The sequence below is a fragment of the Lethenteron reissneri genome, chromosome 25 (assembly GCF_015708825.2).
Source record: "Lethenteron reissneri isolate LAM-NWPU_2019-01 chromosome 25, ASM1570882v1, whole genome shotgun sequence".
In the NCBI taxonomy this organism is placed as follows: Eukaryota; Metazoa; Chordata; class Hyperoartia; order Petromyzontiformes; family Petromyzontidae; genus Lethenteron; species Lethenteron reissneri.
Window position 1 is genome coordinate 5,189,066 of NC_083803.1, and position 19,919 is coordinate 5,208,984.

General features: G+C 47.8%; 1 protein-coding gene across 4 annotated transcripts in view; it reads left to right on the plus strand.

Annotated features, from left to right (window-relative positions):
- Nucleotides 1-19,919, plus strand: part of LOC133347083 (serine/threonine-protein kinase MRCK alpha-like) — an 85,017-nt gene that overhangs the window by 34,065 nt on the left and 31,033 nt on the right. For all 4 annotated transcript variants that reach the window (XM_061559020.1, XM_061559021.1, XM_061559022.1 and 1 more), the window contains exons 5-11: nt 678-826; nt 14,198-14,291; nt 14,783-14,983; nt 15,631-15,879; nt 16,478-16,557; nt 17,134-17,300; nt 18,218-18,337. In XM_061559020.1, the coding sequence (XP_061415004.1) occupies nt 678-826; nt 14,198-14,291; nt 14,783-14,983; nt 15,631-15,879; nt 16,478-16,557; nt 17,134-17,300; nt 18,218-18,337 (1,060 nt within the window). The remainder of the gene's footprint in view (nt 1-677; nt 827-14,197; nt 14,292-14,782; nt 14,984-15,630; nt 15,880-16,477; nt 16,558-17,133; nt 17,301-18,217; nt 18,338-19,919) is intronic.

Sequence of the window (19,919 nt, forward strand, 5' to 3'; positions counted from 1 at the left end):
TGGTGCCTGTAATGCAACGATTCGGAAGCAAGGGTCAGTGGATTACATATATTGGAGACACGGCAAAGCCTGCTAGGCCGCGAGGTGGTCTCAAGGTTGCTGTCCAGCAAGTTGTCATGTGAATCCACTTGTTTGGACCTTTGCATCCAATCTCCTCGTTTACATGGGTCTTCTCTGGGTACACCAGTTTATTCCCACATGCAATACATTCCTTGCTCAAACATTATAATGCAGGATGCTTGTGGCTCAGGGCTATCCACAGAGGGGTATAGATGATTGGTTATTGTGCAGTGCAGTTGGTCTTGTTCCTTAAAGCAGCTTGGCATGTCTGTGGAGTTGAGGTTAAAGGTTAGGTGACATGCATGGCACAGCTGATATCTGGCAACCAGCACATTTTCATCACAAATGTTGCATTTGGTGACGTTATGTAATCCCAAGATTATAAATGACATAGTGTGACTCAGTAGATGGATTAACTGGTGCATAACCAGGCACACATACGGGGAAAAAAATCCAGGTGCTCTTTATTCATGAAATGTTATTTTTTGTCGAAAATGAGCATGCAAGGCACCAGCCTAAATTCTAGGGCTTGCACATGCATGTGATACATTGCAATGTGTGTAACATTTCCCCCCGTCATGTGCGCATGCCCGTGTGCACGTGCCTACCTCCGGCAGTACCTGGTTATGGATTACTACGTGGGCGGGGACCTGCTCACGCTGCTCAGCAAGTTTGAGGATCGTTTACCAGAGGAAATGGCAAAATTCTACGTTGCAGAGATGGTGCTCGCCATTCACTCCATTCACGAGCTGAAATACGTACACAGGTGAGCGCACGCACGCACCTACGGAACACGCTCGGACATGCATGGGTTCTGTTGGGAGTGCCTGGGTTCATGGCGATGGGTCAGGGACATGGCAACAGCCTTCTTGGGTGGGGGCAGGCTTTCTCTCTGGGCGGGCGAATGCCTGGCGAGGTGTACCACTTTTCGATGGCAAACGATGGTTTGGGTCCTCATGACAACATTTACCTTAACGTTTTTCTTTCAAAGCCAAAACGTAAAACCAGAGGGCATGCGTTGATCTTAAAAATCTATGGTCCCAGTGTTCTGTAACGGGAACCAAAAGTGGGTGGGGTGGGAAGGCGGGCAGCGGCCAGGTCGGCACGCACTGCATGTGGCGGGCAGCAGCTGCAGGGCCGCCCCAGCCGAAGATCGATTGATTGATTGTTTTTGAAAGGTGTGTGTGTCGAATGTAAATATGAGCTGTATTTAAAAGGGGTTCAACCCCTCAGATGCATTGTCGCTGTGTGGTAAACAAAGTGGTTAACTTGGCATGGGCCCTGCTTCTTCCATCACCCACCTAAGCTGACTCAGTTGGGCGTAATCAAAAATATTTCCTATAATTGAAGCCTATTGCTTCCTTGCCCTTGTGCTGCTGATACGATGGTGATATTATAGGTAGTTTGAGTTTTTTGCTAGGCTCCATGTTTGTCCGGCGGTGATGAGCGCACACCTGTAATCAGCACTGCGGAGGCGAAGGGTCGGTGGATCACACAAATGTAGTGAAACTCCCTTCTCACGGTCGTCGAGGAGGAGCCATCCTCTGCATCGCCAGGAGAGAAGGCAGCGCAGCAAGTGGATTGAGCGCCATTTGTTGTCATCTGCACGGGGATAGGGTGTTGCCCCCGAATCTATTCGCGAGTGGAATTTTGACCTCAAATTATAATAAATCGTCTCATCGCTTGGGGAGTGAAACGTTACATGCCAAAAAGAACACGTCCACACAAGGTGGCAGTGTGTCCAGTCTCTCGTGCGTGGCAGACGGCGTGTACGCCACGTCCTGCTTCATCCGCAGCGCCGCTCGGCGGCCCCCTGGCATAAGGGTTGTGCCGTCACCGCCGCTGCGTTTGGCTGCGTCTCGGTTGAAAAATTGTCGGTGCTTGAGCCCGTAAATTTCCCTGATGAAAAGAAATGTTACAGGAAATAGAGGAGAGAAATGTTTGCCACGGCAAAGTGCTGCCGGGGAAAAGGTCGGCGGCACCCGCTCGTCCTGGAAGCTGCAGGATTCCCTGTTGTACGCCATAAAATATTCACATGTGCGTGGCCTGTAACGGCACAGGAAATCGGGTCTCTATTTTAAATGCTTTTCCACTCAGCCATGAGGGCTTCACAGCTCACTTGTTTAACCGAGCTCCCCTTTACAACCTCTCACCTAAGAGCTATAATTATTTAATAATTGCGCCTGAAATGCCGTGCCACTCGTTAAAGTGTTTGAGCCCATTATCTGTAGTTTCATTAATCGTTGCTGTCATGCCCTCAAGAGTCTGACGTGCCTGCGCTGTCCTCTCATTTCCACCCGTCGCGTTGGAGGCTGCTTGTCACACACGCGGCCTTGCTTTCGCAAGGGTCGCGCTGACATGTTCTGTAACGTGCATTCGCAAAAACCCACGTGACCATACTCCAATCGCAGCTGCAAACATCTCGTTAATGCATCTGTGCATGAAGTGTGTGCCTATTAAGGTGTATAATACGCTTAATTAAAGGGATTGTGTGCAATTACATTTGCTTACATGTTGTAGTCAAAGCCCGAGTGCCTTAGCCACGCTGCATGGCTTTAGAGACGTGCCTTTAGCCAGGATAACAATGGCCCTGAAGAGTTGAGGAGGTGATTGTGAAGGGAGGTAAAAATTACGTATGTGGTTATCACGGTCATCATTCTTGCCCCTTTGTATCGAGCACTCGAAATTCCGAGAGCTCTGCTGCTTGGGGGGGCTGCCTTTTGCTTCCTCCGAGGGCTTTCTCCCACTTACAGTGCATCCCTGCCTCTTGCAGCCATGCCGCTTAAACGCCATAGTCTTCCGCACGTTCGAGCTCATGGCAAATGCAGGAAATTCCGATAGCTTTCAATTCCCCTGGCTAGCGGATTGAACCATTATAATTGACTAACACAGCGCGGCTGTTGCATGGGGAGCAACAATGGCAATACTACTAGCCCATGGTTTTAAGGAGGCTATAATGCTCACAGTAATAAAAATGCAAATTTAAGTAACGATAGCGCAGGTCATGTATTATTCCTCAGTCATTAAATCTCAGGATGTCTTATTCTTACGATATGGGCCTGCGGACGTGTGGAAGATGAGTTGCTTAAAAAAATATCTGGCCGTTAACAATGCGTGCATTTGAGAACCATTTACTTGATGCAGATGCGGGACACTTGGTTGCTAAACGGACACCATGGCAGCACCAGCTTCCCATTCATAGCTGGATGGGGAAGAAGCTCCCTGTGTTGTTATGGCTGCCTCTAGCTTGTGTGGATCTCCCATCCGACTAAGTCGCAGCCGTCCAGCACCATGTGGGGCGTGAGCAGGGCCGCAAGCATAGAAATCTCCATAAAAGGGAGTCCATCTGTTTGGGTCCTAATCCAATCTAAAACACCCATGTGGCAATAAGTCCAGTGGAGTACAGTTAGACCCAGCACAGCCCTCTGCGATAACCGATGAACGAACTCAACTTGTGAAAAGTCCCAACGTTTCTCTCCGTAATAATTTGTGAAGAGACTTTTTTTTAGCTCAAAGCCAGGCTTTCAGCTGTCGCTGCTGGGTGCCTTGTTTGTTGTCCCTCGCCGGGAATGTGATTGTGCGTGTGATACCAGGTTCTTCGTCGTCGGAACCTGCAAACTGTACAGGGCGGGGGACCGAGCTAGACTGCTGTTTCGCGTGGGCAAGATAGTGGAGATCTGGCCTCCCCCTCCTCCTGACAGCAATGTCAGTTTTGTGTTTCCGCTCGGTGGGGTTGGGTGGGTCAGAGGAGGGAGAGGATGGAGGCAGCGCGAGTTTGAGAAAAGAAAGACAATCGTCTCTGAACCGCAGGTCGACATGTAGAGCATGCCATTGCCACGCTCGCGTGCTGGCTGGGAGGGGACTGCAAAGGAACGGTGGCTCTTGTTGTTTTTAGGCTTTTTTTTTTCTTATTTTACCGAGTGCCCGTTTTAGCTCGACAAAGAGCGACAGCTCACTACAGCGGGGCAGCGGCCACAACACACCCCAAGGTCAAGAACAGCGGTCGCCCCTCCCTTGCAGCTGCCGTGACCCGCGGTTAAATAAAGCTGGCTCCCCCGTGAGCCGACCCCAAGAATGTTGGGCAAGCCATGCCACCCTGGCGCCTGGCAGCCAGCGGAGACGGGGACAAGACAATGGAATAAATATGTTTTAAAAAAATGGTTAAAATAAACAAGGGAAGGAGTGGAGGTCTAAGAATAGTTTTTTTTCTTAACTGTGAATAAAATCTCAAAATGAAGAGACAAATCAGCTGTCCAGCAATTAACTGTCCAACGTGAAGCTTTGTTAATGATCATTTTTTTGACATTAAAGTTCAAGGCATCATTATAGCACCTTTATGATATCACTTCTATTGATTTAGCCATTAACGCCGATGCAGACAAATTATTTGATCGCGCTTTGGTGATGTCATGAGCTATGATTTTTTTCAATAGTTTTTTGTAATTAATGAAGTTTCAAGCTTAAGTAGGACACACACATCCTCTGTACATATTTAGAAAAAAGAGCTTTTCTGTTGCATTACTTATTAACTTGATGCCAAATCTTTGAGTTAATGGAGTTAATATATACATCATCTCGTCCCTCTTCTTAACAAATTAACACATTCCTAACTCCTACCTCTTCACAAGACAACAAACACTTTAAATTAAAATTCCAAGTCCCCATCCCCTTTCCCTGCATGCCGTAGTAATTGGGTAAACAAATATATTCAAATAGCACGCGCCAGTTTTTTTTTCCATTATGCACGCCTGCCATTCCTGCCAGCGAGCCTGGTCGTTTAGTGTCGATGTGTTCCGGCGCCCGGTTTGCTTGAGGCCGGTGTGCCGTCCGTCTTCCTTCGAGCTTGCGCTCGCGACGGTGGATCTGGCCATTTTCCGCTGCTCCGTTGCAGCCGTGTTCGGCAAGCGTTTGTCTCCGGTGGGGGTGGGTGGGTTTAGTCATTGATTGAAGGAGCCCCCCCGCGGTGATTGTGGTAGGGGAGCGTGGTGGGGGAGCAGGGGTGCGTAGGGGGTGGTGATGTGGTGGCCAGGCGTGTGGTGTGGGGTTTAGAGGGAGAATGCTCTCTTCTGTGGCTTTACACAGTAGAGCGTGACATTTTTCCTGTTTTCCTTATTCTGCAAGGGTAACCGCAGTTATGAAGATGAACTAAGCGGGGGCGGGGGGGGGCGGTGTTTGTGGGGCTTGAACGAGCTGTTGTTTTCGTCTCTTCCTGCAGTTTCCTTCCGCTGCGGCCACATACGCTCACCTAACTGCAGCACAAGCACGCTGATACGCAAACTGTCTCGCATAGAAATAAAATGTCAGCCTGATAACCTTTTATGGTTTTAAACTTTCAATACCTTTTTTGGACAATGAACGCCTCGTGTTCATTTGTGTGCCAAAATGCACAATTTAAGTGTTCATTTTATAGGCGGGGTTCTCCTCGCCCAGGGGCCCACATTTGGAGGCACGGCTTTTCATCTGGTGCCCTGCTCACGTTAATGACACTGCGGAGTAGCTGTGCGATGTAAGCGGCTGTTTGACGTCATCGGCCACTGTTTACGAGCGCCTGCATGTGCCGAGCGTCGGGTGCGACACCCGTGGCATAGCCTCGTGACAGGCCTTCAAGACTCCCTCGCCTTAAAAGGACGCTGCTCCTATTTGCCGCCGAAGGTCACGCACAAAGAAGGATAGGAACACGGCGGTGAAGGACCTGCGAAATTGCCTAACAGATTCATCCGGCTCCACATTATTTTCTCAACTTTAGTGTTAAACCTACCGCTGCATAAACCCTTGAGAGAGAGAGAGAGTTGGCGAAACAGAATTACTGTGTTTAAGTAGTGGCTGCTTTTGCCAAATTGCGCCGCTGCGCCCTATACAGTGCCAGGCCGGGTAAGCCGGTCTGGTGGCATTTTGCAGCGGGCGGTGAAACGAGACGCCCATGTGCCGTCAGTCACGCAACGCAGGGGTCGCTGGGACGGATGCGATCGCGCTCTCAACGCGTTGACCTGGAGGTGGTGCGATGCCCGGCAGGAGGCCAGTATCGCACACGTCGGGAAGTTGTGTCATCATCTCTGACCAAGTGGCATCACTTTGCATTGACCAATGTCTCTTGTGGCCCCATGCAGAGGAATCGTGTTAATGTTAGCTGCAGGGCTCTCCTGTTACATGTTTCTCTTGTGGCTGCTAACTTGCAACCCCATCTTTAAAAAATGGAAAAAATAAACATTTGTTTACTCGCTGAAAGCCTCAGCAAGTTAATGATGCTCCCTGAAGAATTGGTCAAATATCCCAAGCTGAATCTGTCGGAAGAGATTCGACTTAGTGAGGCTTTCCAGAAATAACAAGACATCATTACAAATTCTAAATTATTTTTCAAGAGTGTCCTACTTTGGATGATTGTCTCCTGCAAGTGTTTTGGCAAATTGGAGTACCTGGAGAAAGCCGATGCCATATGAGGAAACGACACTTAAGCTTCGCACGGATAAGAGACACCGCTTGCTTCTGCCAGTCATGTCTCACACACAAGACAGTAAAATATTTTCCTGGTCCACTAACCCCACCTCTAGATTACAGGCTTGCATCATGACCACCATGCCGATTATACAGATTTTGCGAATACAATTCCACGATTGATGATGTAGAGGGCAGAGTGTGCGGATTAAATGGGCTTTAGCAAAGGCAATCCTAGTCTGGCAATAGTCAGGTCCACTTGTCGTAGTGCCTGCCTCCAAGTGAGAGTAATTTGTCACGAGCGTACAGCCACATGGATCCATCGAGTGGCCAGCTGCCCCCGCCACTGCAGCGGCACTGATTTGACTTGGAGCACTCCACCCGGCACTAAAATGTATTTGTTTCGTTCTTGTTTGGAGTGTTGGAGTGGTGCTTTAGGTTTAACTGTCAGCCTGGTGCACTTGATTTTTGTTTCGATTTAAAGCATTCGTGACTGCAGTGATTTATAATCTTTGTTCTTTTGGTAAAGTCACGTAGAAGGCAAATAATAAAATAATAAAAAATAAAACAATACAATTCTCAGGACGTTTCGATTGCGCAGCAAGAACATTTTCTTGCTGTGGTTTTCACACCTGATGATGATTGCTTGTGTTGCAATCGAAACGTCGTGAGAATGTTATTTTTATTATTTTATTATTTCCCTTTTACGTGACTTTACCGAAAGAACCAAGAATATGGATTTTTGTTGTTCACACTGTGCTTTCTGTGATTTCTCTTTTGATTTGTGTACAAGGCGGTACATGGCAGTGGGTCTACAACCATATTCTGTGGTCATGCAGATGATCACGTTGATAAGAATCTGTGGCACTGCCGCCAAGTCTGCGGTATTGTTGAAACTTATCCATTGATCATGATCGACATTGTCACGGATGGGCAAAACAAGTGGCAGCCCGGAGAGTGTGCGCACACGGACCACCAAAGGAGAGAGATGGAGTGTATGAATGAAGGTATACGTGGGAGGGGGATGTGTTTTGCAGCTACATGGGGCAATGGATGGTTGTGCTCAAGTTTGCAGGCCTTTTGTCCAGTAATAATTTGAGAATGGTTGACGTTGAGTAGAAGTTTGTCACCAAACTCCACTGTGTCGCCATCATTATCATCATCGCTGTGTTCATGCCAAGAATTCAGTACAGTTTGCATTCATATATTATCTTGATCCGACCGCATCTCTAAACACCGTAGTGGGGAACACATGTTAAGGAATGGGTTTAATGAGGAAAGGTGGAGAAGAGAAGATGATGGGAGTATGTCTTTATCAGTTAATTTCGATTATTTCACTTACAATACATAATTACATTTGTGAGCGGTGTGAGAATTTAATATTTTTAATCTATGCTAATTTAATGGGTGTTTTCCCCAATATGGCCAATAATTGAGCAAAATGAAAGATTTGAGAAAAATGAGATGAACAAGGCTGGTCTTCGCCAAGAAGACGACAGACAGAGCAGACGAGCCTGACTGAACAAGAGTAAACGAATAACTCTTGAACTGAATGGTGTTCCTAAAGTTGCGACTTCACTCTTCATGCTTGGGTTGGGGGCAGCAGCACGATCTTCTTGCACTGGTCTCGCTGTCCCCCGATATCCGGCATACTTTGTCACTTGTGCCATCTAATCTCACCCGAACACGGCGCGGCGGAAGTCTGATAATGAAGTGCACGCTTGTTGGTCAGTCAAACTGTGAGAACATTCGTGCTTTACAAAAGGTAACCAGAAGCCACAATGGGGTTCGATTTAATCTTGCTTGAAAGCACCAACTTGTTCACGCACGCGTTCTGAAGTGACACAGGAAGTATTTCTGTGGCGTCATTGGCTGGAGCGGTTCACTGACAAAATGATCCTTTGCCAACAGAATGAGGTCCGCAAAGATTTCGATTTAAAGCTTTCGTGACTGCAGGGATTCATCTTCTTGGTTCTTTCGGTAAAGTCACGTAGAAGGGAAGTGATAAAATAATAAAAATAAAACATAATAAAATAATTCTCACGACGTTTCGGCCACAATGCAAGTAGCCGCCCTCAGGTGAAGACCAGGTCTGTCGAGGCGACAGCGTCTGTCGAAACGTCGTGAGAATAATTTTATTATGTTTTATTTTTATTATGTTATTACTTCCCTTCTACGTGACTTTACCGAAAGAACCAAGAAGATGAGTCCGCAAAGATGTTTCTGTTGTTGTTGCATTATTGGTAGTGAAAAAGTGAACTTATTTTTTAAATCCCAATTCACTATTTTTCCTTCTTTCACGTTTATCGCATGAAAAAATTATGAGATTTTTATTTAATGGAAGACTTTGGCAGTAGGAGGCCAATTGCAAATGGAATGGAGAGGATGGAACATACAACACGGACAATATAAACGAGACTTGGAAGATGAGATGGATAAAAAATAAACCGTTGATTGGAATCGTGTCCCTCAAATCATGACAATTGAATTTGCCCGGTTGTTGAATTGTTTTATATATTGTCGAAGCAATTCGTGTGCGTCTAGATTTAAAAGACCTTGTTTTATCATCTTATATTCGTAGCTCCATCATAGACGATTAGTGTTTATTGTATGAATTACCCACAGTGGCTTAATTGCAAGCCGGTATTAAGTGCAGGAGTAAGCGAATGTTACACTTGCCTGTAGCTGCTCAGCTTTCGTGAACGCGTGATGGCTCTGACACTGCTGTGGGGCTCCGTGCTTGCCGATGGCAGTCAAAATATTGCGCTGTTATGTAAAGCGCAGCGAAAATGTGTTCCAAATGACAGCGCGGTTGTTTTGGCGTTTAGACAATTGTTTTGGTCCTCCTTTAATTGAGTCTTTATTTGTGAGGTGTGTAAGTGCGGAGGCGTGCGCACTCTTGTTGTAAAAGATGTCATCATCATCATGTCATCTCTTTCAGAAGTCCACTTGAGTGATGAGAGTACCATTCGTGAATGCAGCCAATAACCAAAGCATGTGCTTTGCCACAGAGGCTTGGTTAAAATACCAAATTGCGGGACATGGGTAGCATCGGCTTTGTGAGTCAGATTGAACATTAGAAGTAGTTTGGTTTGCAGCCTTTGAAAAGTCCACTTTAGAAGGCACTTTCCAGTTGGTAGAACTGTAGACCTTGAGATGGCAAATTCAAAGTAGCTGTGATGTAGAATCTACTGGGACATTTTTGGGGTTCTGCTCTTCAAACCTTCACAGACATTAACATAAGCGCCGTATTAAATACAGTACCGGGTTTGAGTGCGACCAATAAACTTTGCCAATTAACAGCAATGCTACATCATATTTAACTTTTTCTACTTAGAAGCAAGACGTGTGAATCATTGTCCTGTCTTTGTATTTGTCTTATAAAAGCAGTGTCTGCTTTGTAACTAAGATGACGGCGACATGTTTTTTTACTTCTCCCATTGTAGCCCTTAAATTGTTTTATTATTTTGCCATTACATTTTTTTAAAAATCGCCATTCATTTCGGACAAGACTTGCATTGTTATAAAGCGTGTTTAAAGTGCCCTCCTCTCACTGGTGCCGAAGGGCCAAGCGACAGGCTTTGTGCGGTTGACGGACATTGGAAAAGCAGGTGCTTACAGTGCAGGGCGTAGGAAATGGCCATGCTTCACCTCCGAGCACTGTAAGATGTTTGCTGCATTCCTTTCCTCCCACTGTGAGAGCTCTATGAATGTAAGAAGTCAAAAGGCAAAAACATTGCGGAGGGGGGAGAAGATGGTGGGGGGGGGGGGGCACGTGCCTCAATTATGAACGGAGCACGAGTGGGGCGCTGGCGTTTCCATAACGGGACCGAGCGTCCGGTCCCGCCTTTGGTTCCCTATTGGCCAGATGTATGTCTGGAATAAAGGAAGGCACACGACCTCCGGGAGGTCAAAGCCCCTGCTCTGCTGCTGTTTGGCTTGATGAGGCGGTGGGAGGGGGCTTGAGACAGACATGCGGGAGACCCAGACGGGGTTAGGAGGGCAGTTGCACGTCCTCTGACCGAGGCCTCCGCACTGAGGATCGCTGCGTGGCGCATGATCTCTCGTGCCCACTGTGAAGAAGACCGTGAACGTTGTCACGGAGTCTGTGTCATGAGGTCTGCTGTGAACATGTGCCCATTGCTTCACAGCTATTGAGAATCTAGTGGAGGCATAGCCTGATTTAATGAATAGCAGTTCATCCAAGCATGACAAGACTAGCTCCCACACCTCTCTGCACATTGTTATGGCAGGACTGCACTAGTACCAGGGTAACTTACATGGTCCTCTGGGCTTGTGTATTCAGGAAAAATCGCAAATTGAACCATGCCAAAACTGCATTTAGCCATTTCTCCACTGGCATTAACATCCAATAGGAAAATGGTTTACACACGCAGGCTTTGACCTGCCTTTCCATTGGACGGTTGCAGTCAACGATGGGCCCTCAAGAAACCTCATTCTCAGCATACCGCTCAAAATGTGTTTCCTGTTATCGGTGTGGAGGTGCCCAGGGAGAAGTGGAATGGCTAGCATCGGCAGGTCCTCCTGCCTCCAGGATGTTTGACATGTGCTCACGGTTCCACGCTGCCCCGGCCAACACGGGCGGCCAGGTGCCAACGATCGGAGCACCGTGTGTCGTGCCGTCTTGCAGCCATAGACCTGTTCACGTCGCTGTAAATAATTAATCGGGCACTATTGTGCCATGCAGAAGTAACACTAAAGAGGAGTCGGTGTGGCTTGAGTGGTACATGAAGTTAGGCGGAGGTCTACACCAAACTTTATCAAATATTAATTTCGCCATTCTGGCGTCAGCTTTCAAGCTCTCACGCTGAGCACATGGTGAGGTCTGCAAGGAGACGACTGGGTTGCAACACCACACGGGGGCGATCACGCAAAGGTGTTTGTCGTTTTTTCACAGCCATGAGCGTCAGCCATGCGCTTGGCATTTGTCGCATGCTTTACGTGGCGGTTGTACTGTACTTTTATGCTCTCACATCGTTGACCCCCACCTGAAACAACTCTCACTGTGACCATGATGGTAAATTATGATCTGATATCCCATATCACCCAAATGCAGTGGGGAGGCTGTCATCCAGCAGTGGTTTGACAAAAGGAAGGGGCTGGTACATTTACAAAGTTTCCAGTACAGCCAAGCCATGGTGGATATGCAGTGGATTCCACTTAATGGGCTATGTCCTCACTCTGTTGTGTGTCCGAACACTGTAATTCAGTTTTCACACTTCAATAAAACTAAACTTTTTTTTATCTTACCAGGTAAGCCCCACTGAGCTATATACAGTAGCTATGTTTCTTAAGTGACCTGGCCACAAATGATAGCTCAACGAAGTGGCTTCTGTGGAAATGTTTAGCAGCCAAATACTCTAAATTCGTGTTTCTAAATTTGGAGGGAAAAACCCGAAGGACCCGGATACAAATCCACGCGACCACGGGGAGAACATGCAAACTACATATATAGTGGCGCAGGTTTGGGATCAAACGCACGACCTGCTGCATACCAGGTGAGGGAGTTAACATCTCGCCACCATGGCGCCACTTTAAAACTGCAATGTTGGTTTCAAGGATACAGAGAAATGTATTAATTTCTTAAAGCTGAGTATAGAAAGCAAAAACCAGTGGGCATTATCATCTCATTACATGGATATTAAAACTATGAACATGTTTATTCTTCCAAGACCCGACAAGAAGGTCACCACGGACCGTATCGTTATTATTGTTACGTTGAACAACGTGGTCTTCATCATGGGCCTCAATGCTTTGTTTACAGATGATTGGTGTCAAAGGGGGTGGGGGGGGGGGTGCTGAGTTCCAGACAGACGTGCCAGGGACATGTCTGCGTACTATGTTCGGCCACATTCAAGAAGGATGGCTGGTGTTCCGTGCCAGTTCTCGCCAGTTCGCATGCCATGTCACGAAGGGGACAACGAGAATTGTTGATCACGTAGAAGTTGACCGCTTAAGATTTTGCCCTTGCCGTGCCAAACATCTGCATTTGTAATCTGCAGCGTTTCCCCTAAACGGCCAAATGGCACCGATCTCTCACCTTACACCCTCCTCCAAACCACCTCCACATCAAACACACGTGCACGTGTGATTTGGTTAATGGTGAATATTTGGTTTGACTTTTAACATCCCCTACGCTATTTGTTATTTTCGGTTTTCGGAAGGGGGCTGGGCGCGGGGTTCCTGGGCTCAGAGCTGCAGTCTCACGTGCATGAATTCTTCACTCTGTCAGCACCACGTGACAATGAAGGATTGGGTATCCACAGGGAACCATTTATTTTTGAAGAACATTGTTGAAAATGAAATAAATTAATGAGGTGTTTTTAGAAACGGTCCAAGTTCAGGAGGTGGGATGCCCCAACAGGCACTGCCGATCGTTTAATCTGGAATGTCAGGTGAAGCCAATGTCATGGCCGCAGACGGACATAGCTGGATGTTTCTTAGACCTTCAACTGGAAAAAAATCCTTGGTGCAGATGTACATTTTACATATAAAGTCAGCTGTAAATTGTAGAAATAATTTATCTGTGATAACAGATATTAATCATTGCGAACAACCGCTATCACCATTTATATTATATGGCAGCAATGAGTGACCCTTTCTTAAAAACAAAAAATATTTACTGCATTGTATTCCACAGGCTGCCTTTGGTGAGCTTTTCGACGGACACAACGCGCGTGTGTCTTAATTTGCACCATGGAATAGGCTTCGATAGAAAGCCACCACGTCGATGCTGCTGGCACATGCCGTCACGTGGCACCGCGTTGACTGGCGGCAGCGAGAGACACGTGCCTGGGATGTCGTGGTGGAGAGGCGACAATAACTGCCGGCTAGCGATGTCTGGGCGAGACTTGGCGGGTTCGCCTGTCACGATATAGGCTTAAGCGCTGGGTGCGGTTACGTTGTTTTTGAAAGATCAGATTTTTAGCCCCGGGTAATGCAATGTACCCAACGAGCATTTCCACCAACTTGTTAATAATCGCTTATCCGGTGTCAATGAAGTCTGCCATTTCACGGAAAGCAAAATGAACGTGTTTTGAATGGTTTCACTCGCCCTCCAGTGTTCAAGGTAATTTTAGTTGTATTTTCGGGTTTACCAATGTCAAACCAGGACATACGGAGTCCATATTCGAGCATAGATTTTCTTTTGTAACTATTCGCAGAAGGAAATGATACCTGGTCAATGCGCATTTAGTGAAATTAAACTCTTAACTTTCATATTCCTGTTAACAGCTGGAAGTGTGCAGAAATATCTCATGTTTCTCAGTAAACCTTGCAGGGCCAGGTTCTTGTAAGTATGAACAGGTAAACCCCTGCAGATCTTTCCAGGTAAACTCCTGTGAGTGTTACCAGGTAAGGTGATAAAAGTGTCAGGTGAATTCATATTATTGTAGGTTATTTGTTATGAAAGGAGGATGCTGGTAGAATAAAGGTAGACGTTTGAAATTAATGTTTAGTTAACATAGCGTTTCCTGCTGGCCAGCATAGCGGCGATGATGTTTGGAAGTCATCCGTGGTGGTTGATGGGCGTGGCATCATTCTTTCCCAGAGCCACCCACACACCTGTTGGTGCGCAGTCTTATCTCCTGTGAAACGTCCTTGCTGTACCTACGTAATGGCGAGGAATGTGCTTGCCTGAGGCCGTGGGCCCTTACGGTCAGTATGCAACTTCTTGTCTCCACAGGGACATCAAACCAGACAACGTCCTGCTGGACATGAACGGCCATATCCGTCTTGCCGACTTCGGGTCATGTCTCAAGCTGCTCACGGATGGCACGGTGAGAGCCCTTTGGCCTGTGCCACCGGCACCGCCGCGGGGAGCCAACGGCGAATCGTTATGCACAACTCGCGCGTACAATAATTAATTCCGCATCTCCCACACTCTGCTTGTCGTGTCCCGCACAGCCCATCTTTCTGTATTTGACAGTCAAATGTAAAGTATGCCATTGCTCAAGAAGCTCGTGTGATGATTGTTAAAATGGAAATGACGGTTGATATATGCAAAGCAAGTTAAATTTACGAAGCACTTGATGAATACACACCCTGCCCTGACAGCCACAGGATTATTGACACCCCAGCCTAATGTGCTCCGTGACACCCGTGACAGCACTGCTGTGGCAATGTGTGTGGTATATTCTCCAAGTGAAATATCGGTACATCTGTAATCCATGAGAATAGTTTTCTTACACTGCTGTTTTAGCGGGCACTCCAAGTGGATGCTGTGGCCGCTCAACTTGAGTTACGCGCGACATGCCATGCCCGTGCGTAGGTGCAGTCCTCGGTCGCTGTCGGCACGCCCGACTACATCTCCCCCGAGATCCTGCAGGCCATGGAGGATGGCAAGGGCAAGTACGGGCCGGAGTGCGACTGGTGGTCTCTGGGAGTGTGCATGTACGAGATGCTGTTTGGCGAGACTCCCTTCTACGCGGAGTCCCTGGTGGAGACCTACGGCAAGATCATGAACCACAAGGTGAGCCGCCCGGTGGTCCGCAGGAAGTGTGGACCGCCATGGGGGTGGAATTTCAAGATGCTTTGAGAGCGAGCACAGAAAGAGCAACTTCCCTGCTCCCCGAGCTGCTTAGCTGACTTGGCACAATGCCAATCTGGCAAATAACTCTTTTGGCCGGGTGATAGCCATTGTGACAAATGTTTCTTGTTTTAATTGGTCATGCAGGCTACTGTGAAATGAAACATTTGTTCGGTGTACAATACAATGGAGAAAACAAAAACGGTCAACGCAATTAAGTGGTATACAACTAAATATAATGCCAAGGAAAAAAATTCCAAATGTCAATTTAATTATTTTTCACAAGTATAACTGGGGGTAAAGTTGCCATGTTATCCCACTGTAATCTGCGATAACTTGAGAATAACATCCAACGAGTGAATCTGTCGGTGTTGTGGACGTGACTGCAGTTATTTTGGTACCCCACAGTATTGCGGTCAACACAACACCGCGTGTGGTTTGTGCTTGGGGAGGTGGGATTTCGCTCTCATGAGTTATGAGTGAACTTGTTTTATAAACACTCCATGCGCTGCTTGTCGGTCGGCGGTTACAATGACTGCAATTCCAGCCAGGCCTCACGCCGCCTCTTTGAACCCACTGGACGTGAGCAGGAAAGGTTCCAGTTCCCCACCAACTCGGTGGAGGTGTCGGACGATGGCAAGGACCTCATCCGCCACCTCATCTGCAGCCGGGAGCAGCGCTTTGGCCGCAACGGCATCCAAGACTTCAAGAATCACCCGTTCTTTGCCGGCATCGACTGGGACAACATCCGCAACTGCGAAGCTCCCTACATCCCCGAAGTCAGCAGCCCCACGGACACCTCAAACTTCGACGTTGACGACGACTACTTGAAAAACACGGTGCGTGGATTTTGTCTGCGGGGTGGCAGGGGGGGCCAGGGATTTTTCGCCGACGTTTCTAAACAGGGATTGGCTTTGATTTGGTTTGGTTTGGTTAACGATTACCTGTGAGTAATTGGTTTGTGTTTCCATTGTTTTGGCGTTTTTTGGTGGAGGGAGTTGAGTTGGCCTACCAGCTGTCAAATTTAGGCTCTTGACTATGTGTTGTCGGTGAAGAATGACCACTGCCCCACTCGCAAGAGCAGGGAGGCACTTTGAACTTTCGCTGGGCCAGCTGCAATGAAAACTCTACAGTATTGAGATCAGCTGTGGCTCTTCGATTAAAATAAAAATGTGCAGCAGCTGGGAAGGGATTAGGTTTTTGCCGCTCTGGCACTGTGTTGGAAGTCGGAAACAATCTTCGTGTAGATGTACTTGCAATGAAAATCAGGTCAACCGCTAATGGCTCTCACGGGTGTTTGGAAAATGTTTATTTTTAAAATGAGGGCTGTTAATGACCAATGAAAAACGGTGTCATAGCCGCGATGGCACGTGCACCGTGTTTTCCTGGGCAGTAGCAATGTCGTGTCGTACCAATCCCTCGGCGTTGGTCTTGCAGGAAGCGGTGCCACCGCCGAGCCACACGGCGTTCTCAGGGCTCCACCTGCCTTTCGTGGGCTTCACCTTCACCACAAAATGGTGAGCCTGCCATCACGTGTTCATCCAGCAAACGCTGCTGTGCTGACCAAACTACTCCTTCCTGCCTTGCCCGTGTGCCTTTCCCTTCACGTTGCGTTTCCGTCCGGTCTTGCCCTCCCCTACTTGTGCACAGGATTTAAAATGTGTCTTTGTGAGATATGTCGCGCAGAAAGGGAGACTGTTACCCAAATAGCGAATAGATCTTGGAGACCTAGGCTCTTTGAGACAATTGTGAGGCTGGTTTAAGACGATAAAGTTATGGTCAAGCGTGTAATTGACACTTCAGTAACATAAATGTGACGATGCTTCCATACATTTTAATGTATTAACTACGTTTTAAAGTGACATCAGATAGTTCTGAATACACAGCCTTCGTGTGTATCTACAAGATAAGAGCTTCTTATTTTTTTTAGTTGCATCTTCCTTCAAATTAGATTGTCATCATCCCTCGATTTTTTCTTATTCCAGAATGTAGCTATTTGGCCTATTTTTGCACACGCTGTTTTTTGCTCGGTTACCTCCACCAAACGCATTACCGCCGAGTTGATCTCTGCGCTTGCATCCCCACCGCTGCAGCTCCCTGTCGGACCGCGGCATGCTGAAGAGCGCGGAGGAGAGCAGCTCGAACCCGCCCGACGGCCTGGTGCAGCGCGGCCTAGAGGACAGCCTGGCGGTGGAGGCCTACGAGCGCCGCATCAAGCGCATGGAGCAGGAGAAGCAGGAGCTCACGCGCAAGCTGCAGGGTCCGCATGCCCACGCACCCGCAGTCAAACAGAATCATTCAATATGGTTACCTCTACCACTTGTCAGTAATGGAATATGCGGCGGGTTCTAAATGAAACAGTTTGCTGGTGGTGGTGGTGCATGCCTGGAAGCAAGGCTTGGTGGATCGAGTCGATTTATGAAAATCCCAGACCTGCTGTGCTCGCCGGAGTCAGCTAATTGACCGGACTTGCCTTACACCATCTTTGATGAACATTCACAGAGCATTAAAAACTTCTAATACTTCACCGACTTCTCACCGTCACTAGTAAGTCACTCCATTAGCTCCCAATTCATTTCTGGATCATCTTTAATATCACCCTCACCGTTTTGAAAATCCTCCATGGACTCACCCCCCCACCCAGCCATTCCCCTTAATTTCACTCCTCTTTGTGTTCTGTGATGCAGCCCTCCAAGGCCTTCTGTTGAACCCAGTTGTCACGCTTCACTCAGTTGGAGGTCATTCCTACTCCGCTGCTCTCTCTCCAAGCAGGAACTACCGTCGCTCAGCCATTCAATCCCAGAGTCAATGCTTTTTGTGTTAAGTTCGTTGTCCTTGCCCCGCACCTCCGATTAGCACGGTTGGATACATCCGGTGCGAAAGAAGTTCAACATACATACGTACATACATTAAGAACCTCCCCTTCTCTGCTACCTTTAACTATTTCCTTTTACAAAAATATGTACATGTAGTGTATATGCGCACATACGCTACTTTTTCCATATGTTGCACTTGTTCCATGAGTTTTTACAAAGTCTTTAAATGTGGCTGCATTCAGACGCTTTATTAACCCAAGATGTTTCGTGAAGAAAAGCAAGAGAGAATTGTCTTGGCCATGTTTGCTCAGCATTCGACGTTGTTGGTGACTCTCCGACCCCACTGCTCCCTTCCCTAAAGAATCAATGCAGGCCCTCTCATTCGGCCAGCGGGAGAGCTCTTCGCCATCGCCATCCTCCAAGGACACAGAGATCCGCAAGCTCAAGGAGGAGGTGGAACGGCTCAGGTCCTCCCAGCCAGGTGCGTCTGAGTGCATGACCCAAGCAGGTCCCACCCATGCCCCTGTGAGCATGTGGGTGGTGATCACCCTGTGGGTACTGCCAGGCTAGCGTGGTGGCGCACGTATGTGATCCGGATATTTGGACGCAATGTTTGGTAGAGCAGCCGCACCTCCGGTTAGCACGGTTGGCTACATATGGTGCGAAAGAAATTAAACATCCATACATACACACATTGCCAGAGCCGCTGCATTTAGAAGTGGCCACTGGGTGGCAGTACAGAAAGTGGGTGTGTAGAACCATCTTTATGGAGCTTTGAGTGTTATGTCTTATCTGTGCCAATTGCCTCCTGTTCACAAAATATTTTACTTGTAGAATTAGCCAAACATCCGAATGCAGGATCATCTTTAAAAGGAGTCACAATGCTCAGTGAGGCTTTCCTGTACAGGACAATGAGATATAGAAGTATAAAATGATCCGTCAAGGGCATAAGAGTATTTGTAAAAACAGAGTATAGTGCAATCACAAAAATGAGAGCGTATAATACAATTTTTCTTGACAATTTGTGAAGGAGGCTTATCAAGAAAGCTTGGTTGATGAAGCGTGCTGTGGCTAGGTGCATGCACGCTTTTTAAATGTTCACACATGCCCCGGGCCTTGATTGTCCCGGTCACCCTGCACCCTGCTTGTCTTCCCCCCCCCACTGCGACGTGCACTAAGAGAGTCCCTCTACTTATCAAGTCTCTGTTGAACCATTAGTATTGATTTAAGCTATTTCAGTTCCCCTTATGCATTTTTAAAGGGATGCATGTAATAAAGATGAATAAATATTTCAGTAGATTTTGCCGTTGGCGGTGGCACGACGTCTGGCACATGTAAAGTGGGGGGCGACACGCCGGCGAGACGGTCGGCGTGACGCCCGGCCCACCGCGCGCGCCCTCATGTCTCGCACCACATCCACCATGGAGCCGGCCGGCGTTTCCGCTCCTCGCGATGAAAGGCGTGCCGCGTGCGGCCCTGCGCCCTTTCATCATTGGTTTTTATTTCTAATAGTCCCAGAGGTGAGACTTTCCAGAGTTTTCCCTCTTTAATGGCGCCGGAGGAATGCCGTAGAGGGTGAGGTGCAAGTGAGTGCTCTGGTGAGTTGTTAAAAATACGGTTGATAGAAGCGAGACACCAATGCACATCGGTGGGACGGCCGTACTCCAGCTTTCCCGTGTCGCTCACGGCGTGGGGTCTTGTGATCTCGCCGCGCCGTAAGTGACGGTAATTTGTCACTTTAATTGTTTATGGAGTGGCTCCTGTGTATCGATACGGCGAGGTGAGCGCCGGATCGCGTTTTGTGTATTGCCCCTGTCGGTCAGCACGGGGCGATGATGCCCTGCCACGCCATTGATGGCTCACACCTCGTAAGTCCAGCACATACACACACACATGGAAACAATGGGATGGGATGGCGAGCATGTGGGAGGGCGTTATGGGGGCACGCGCTCTTGCTGCCTGTCGCCACAGCCCACGTTGCCAGCCCGGCTTGTACCACACGCAACATTAGGGTGAAAATGCTGAGTGAAAGGAGCGTTCCCGCAGGTGTCCCCTTTCCACCT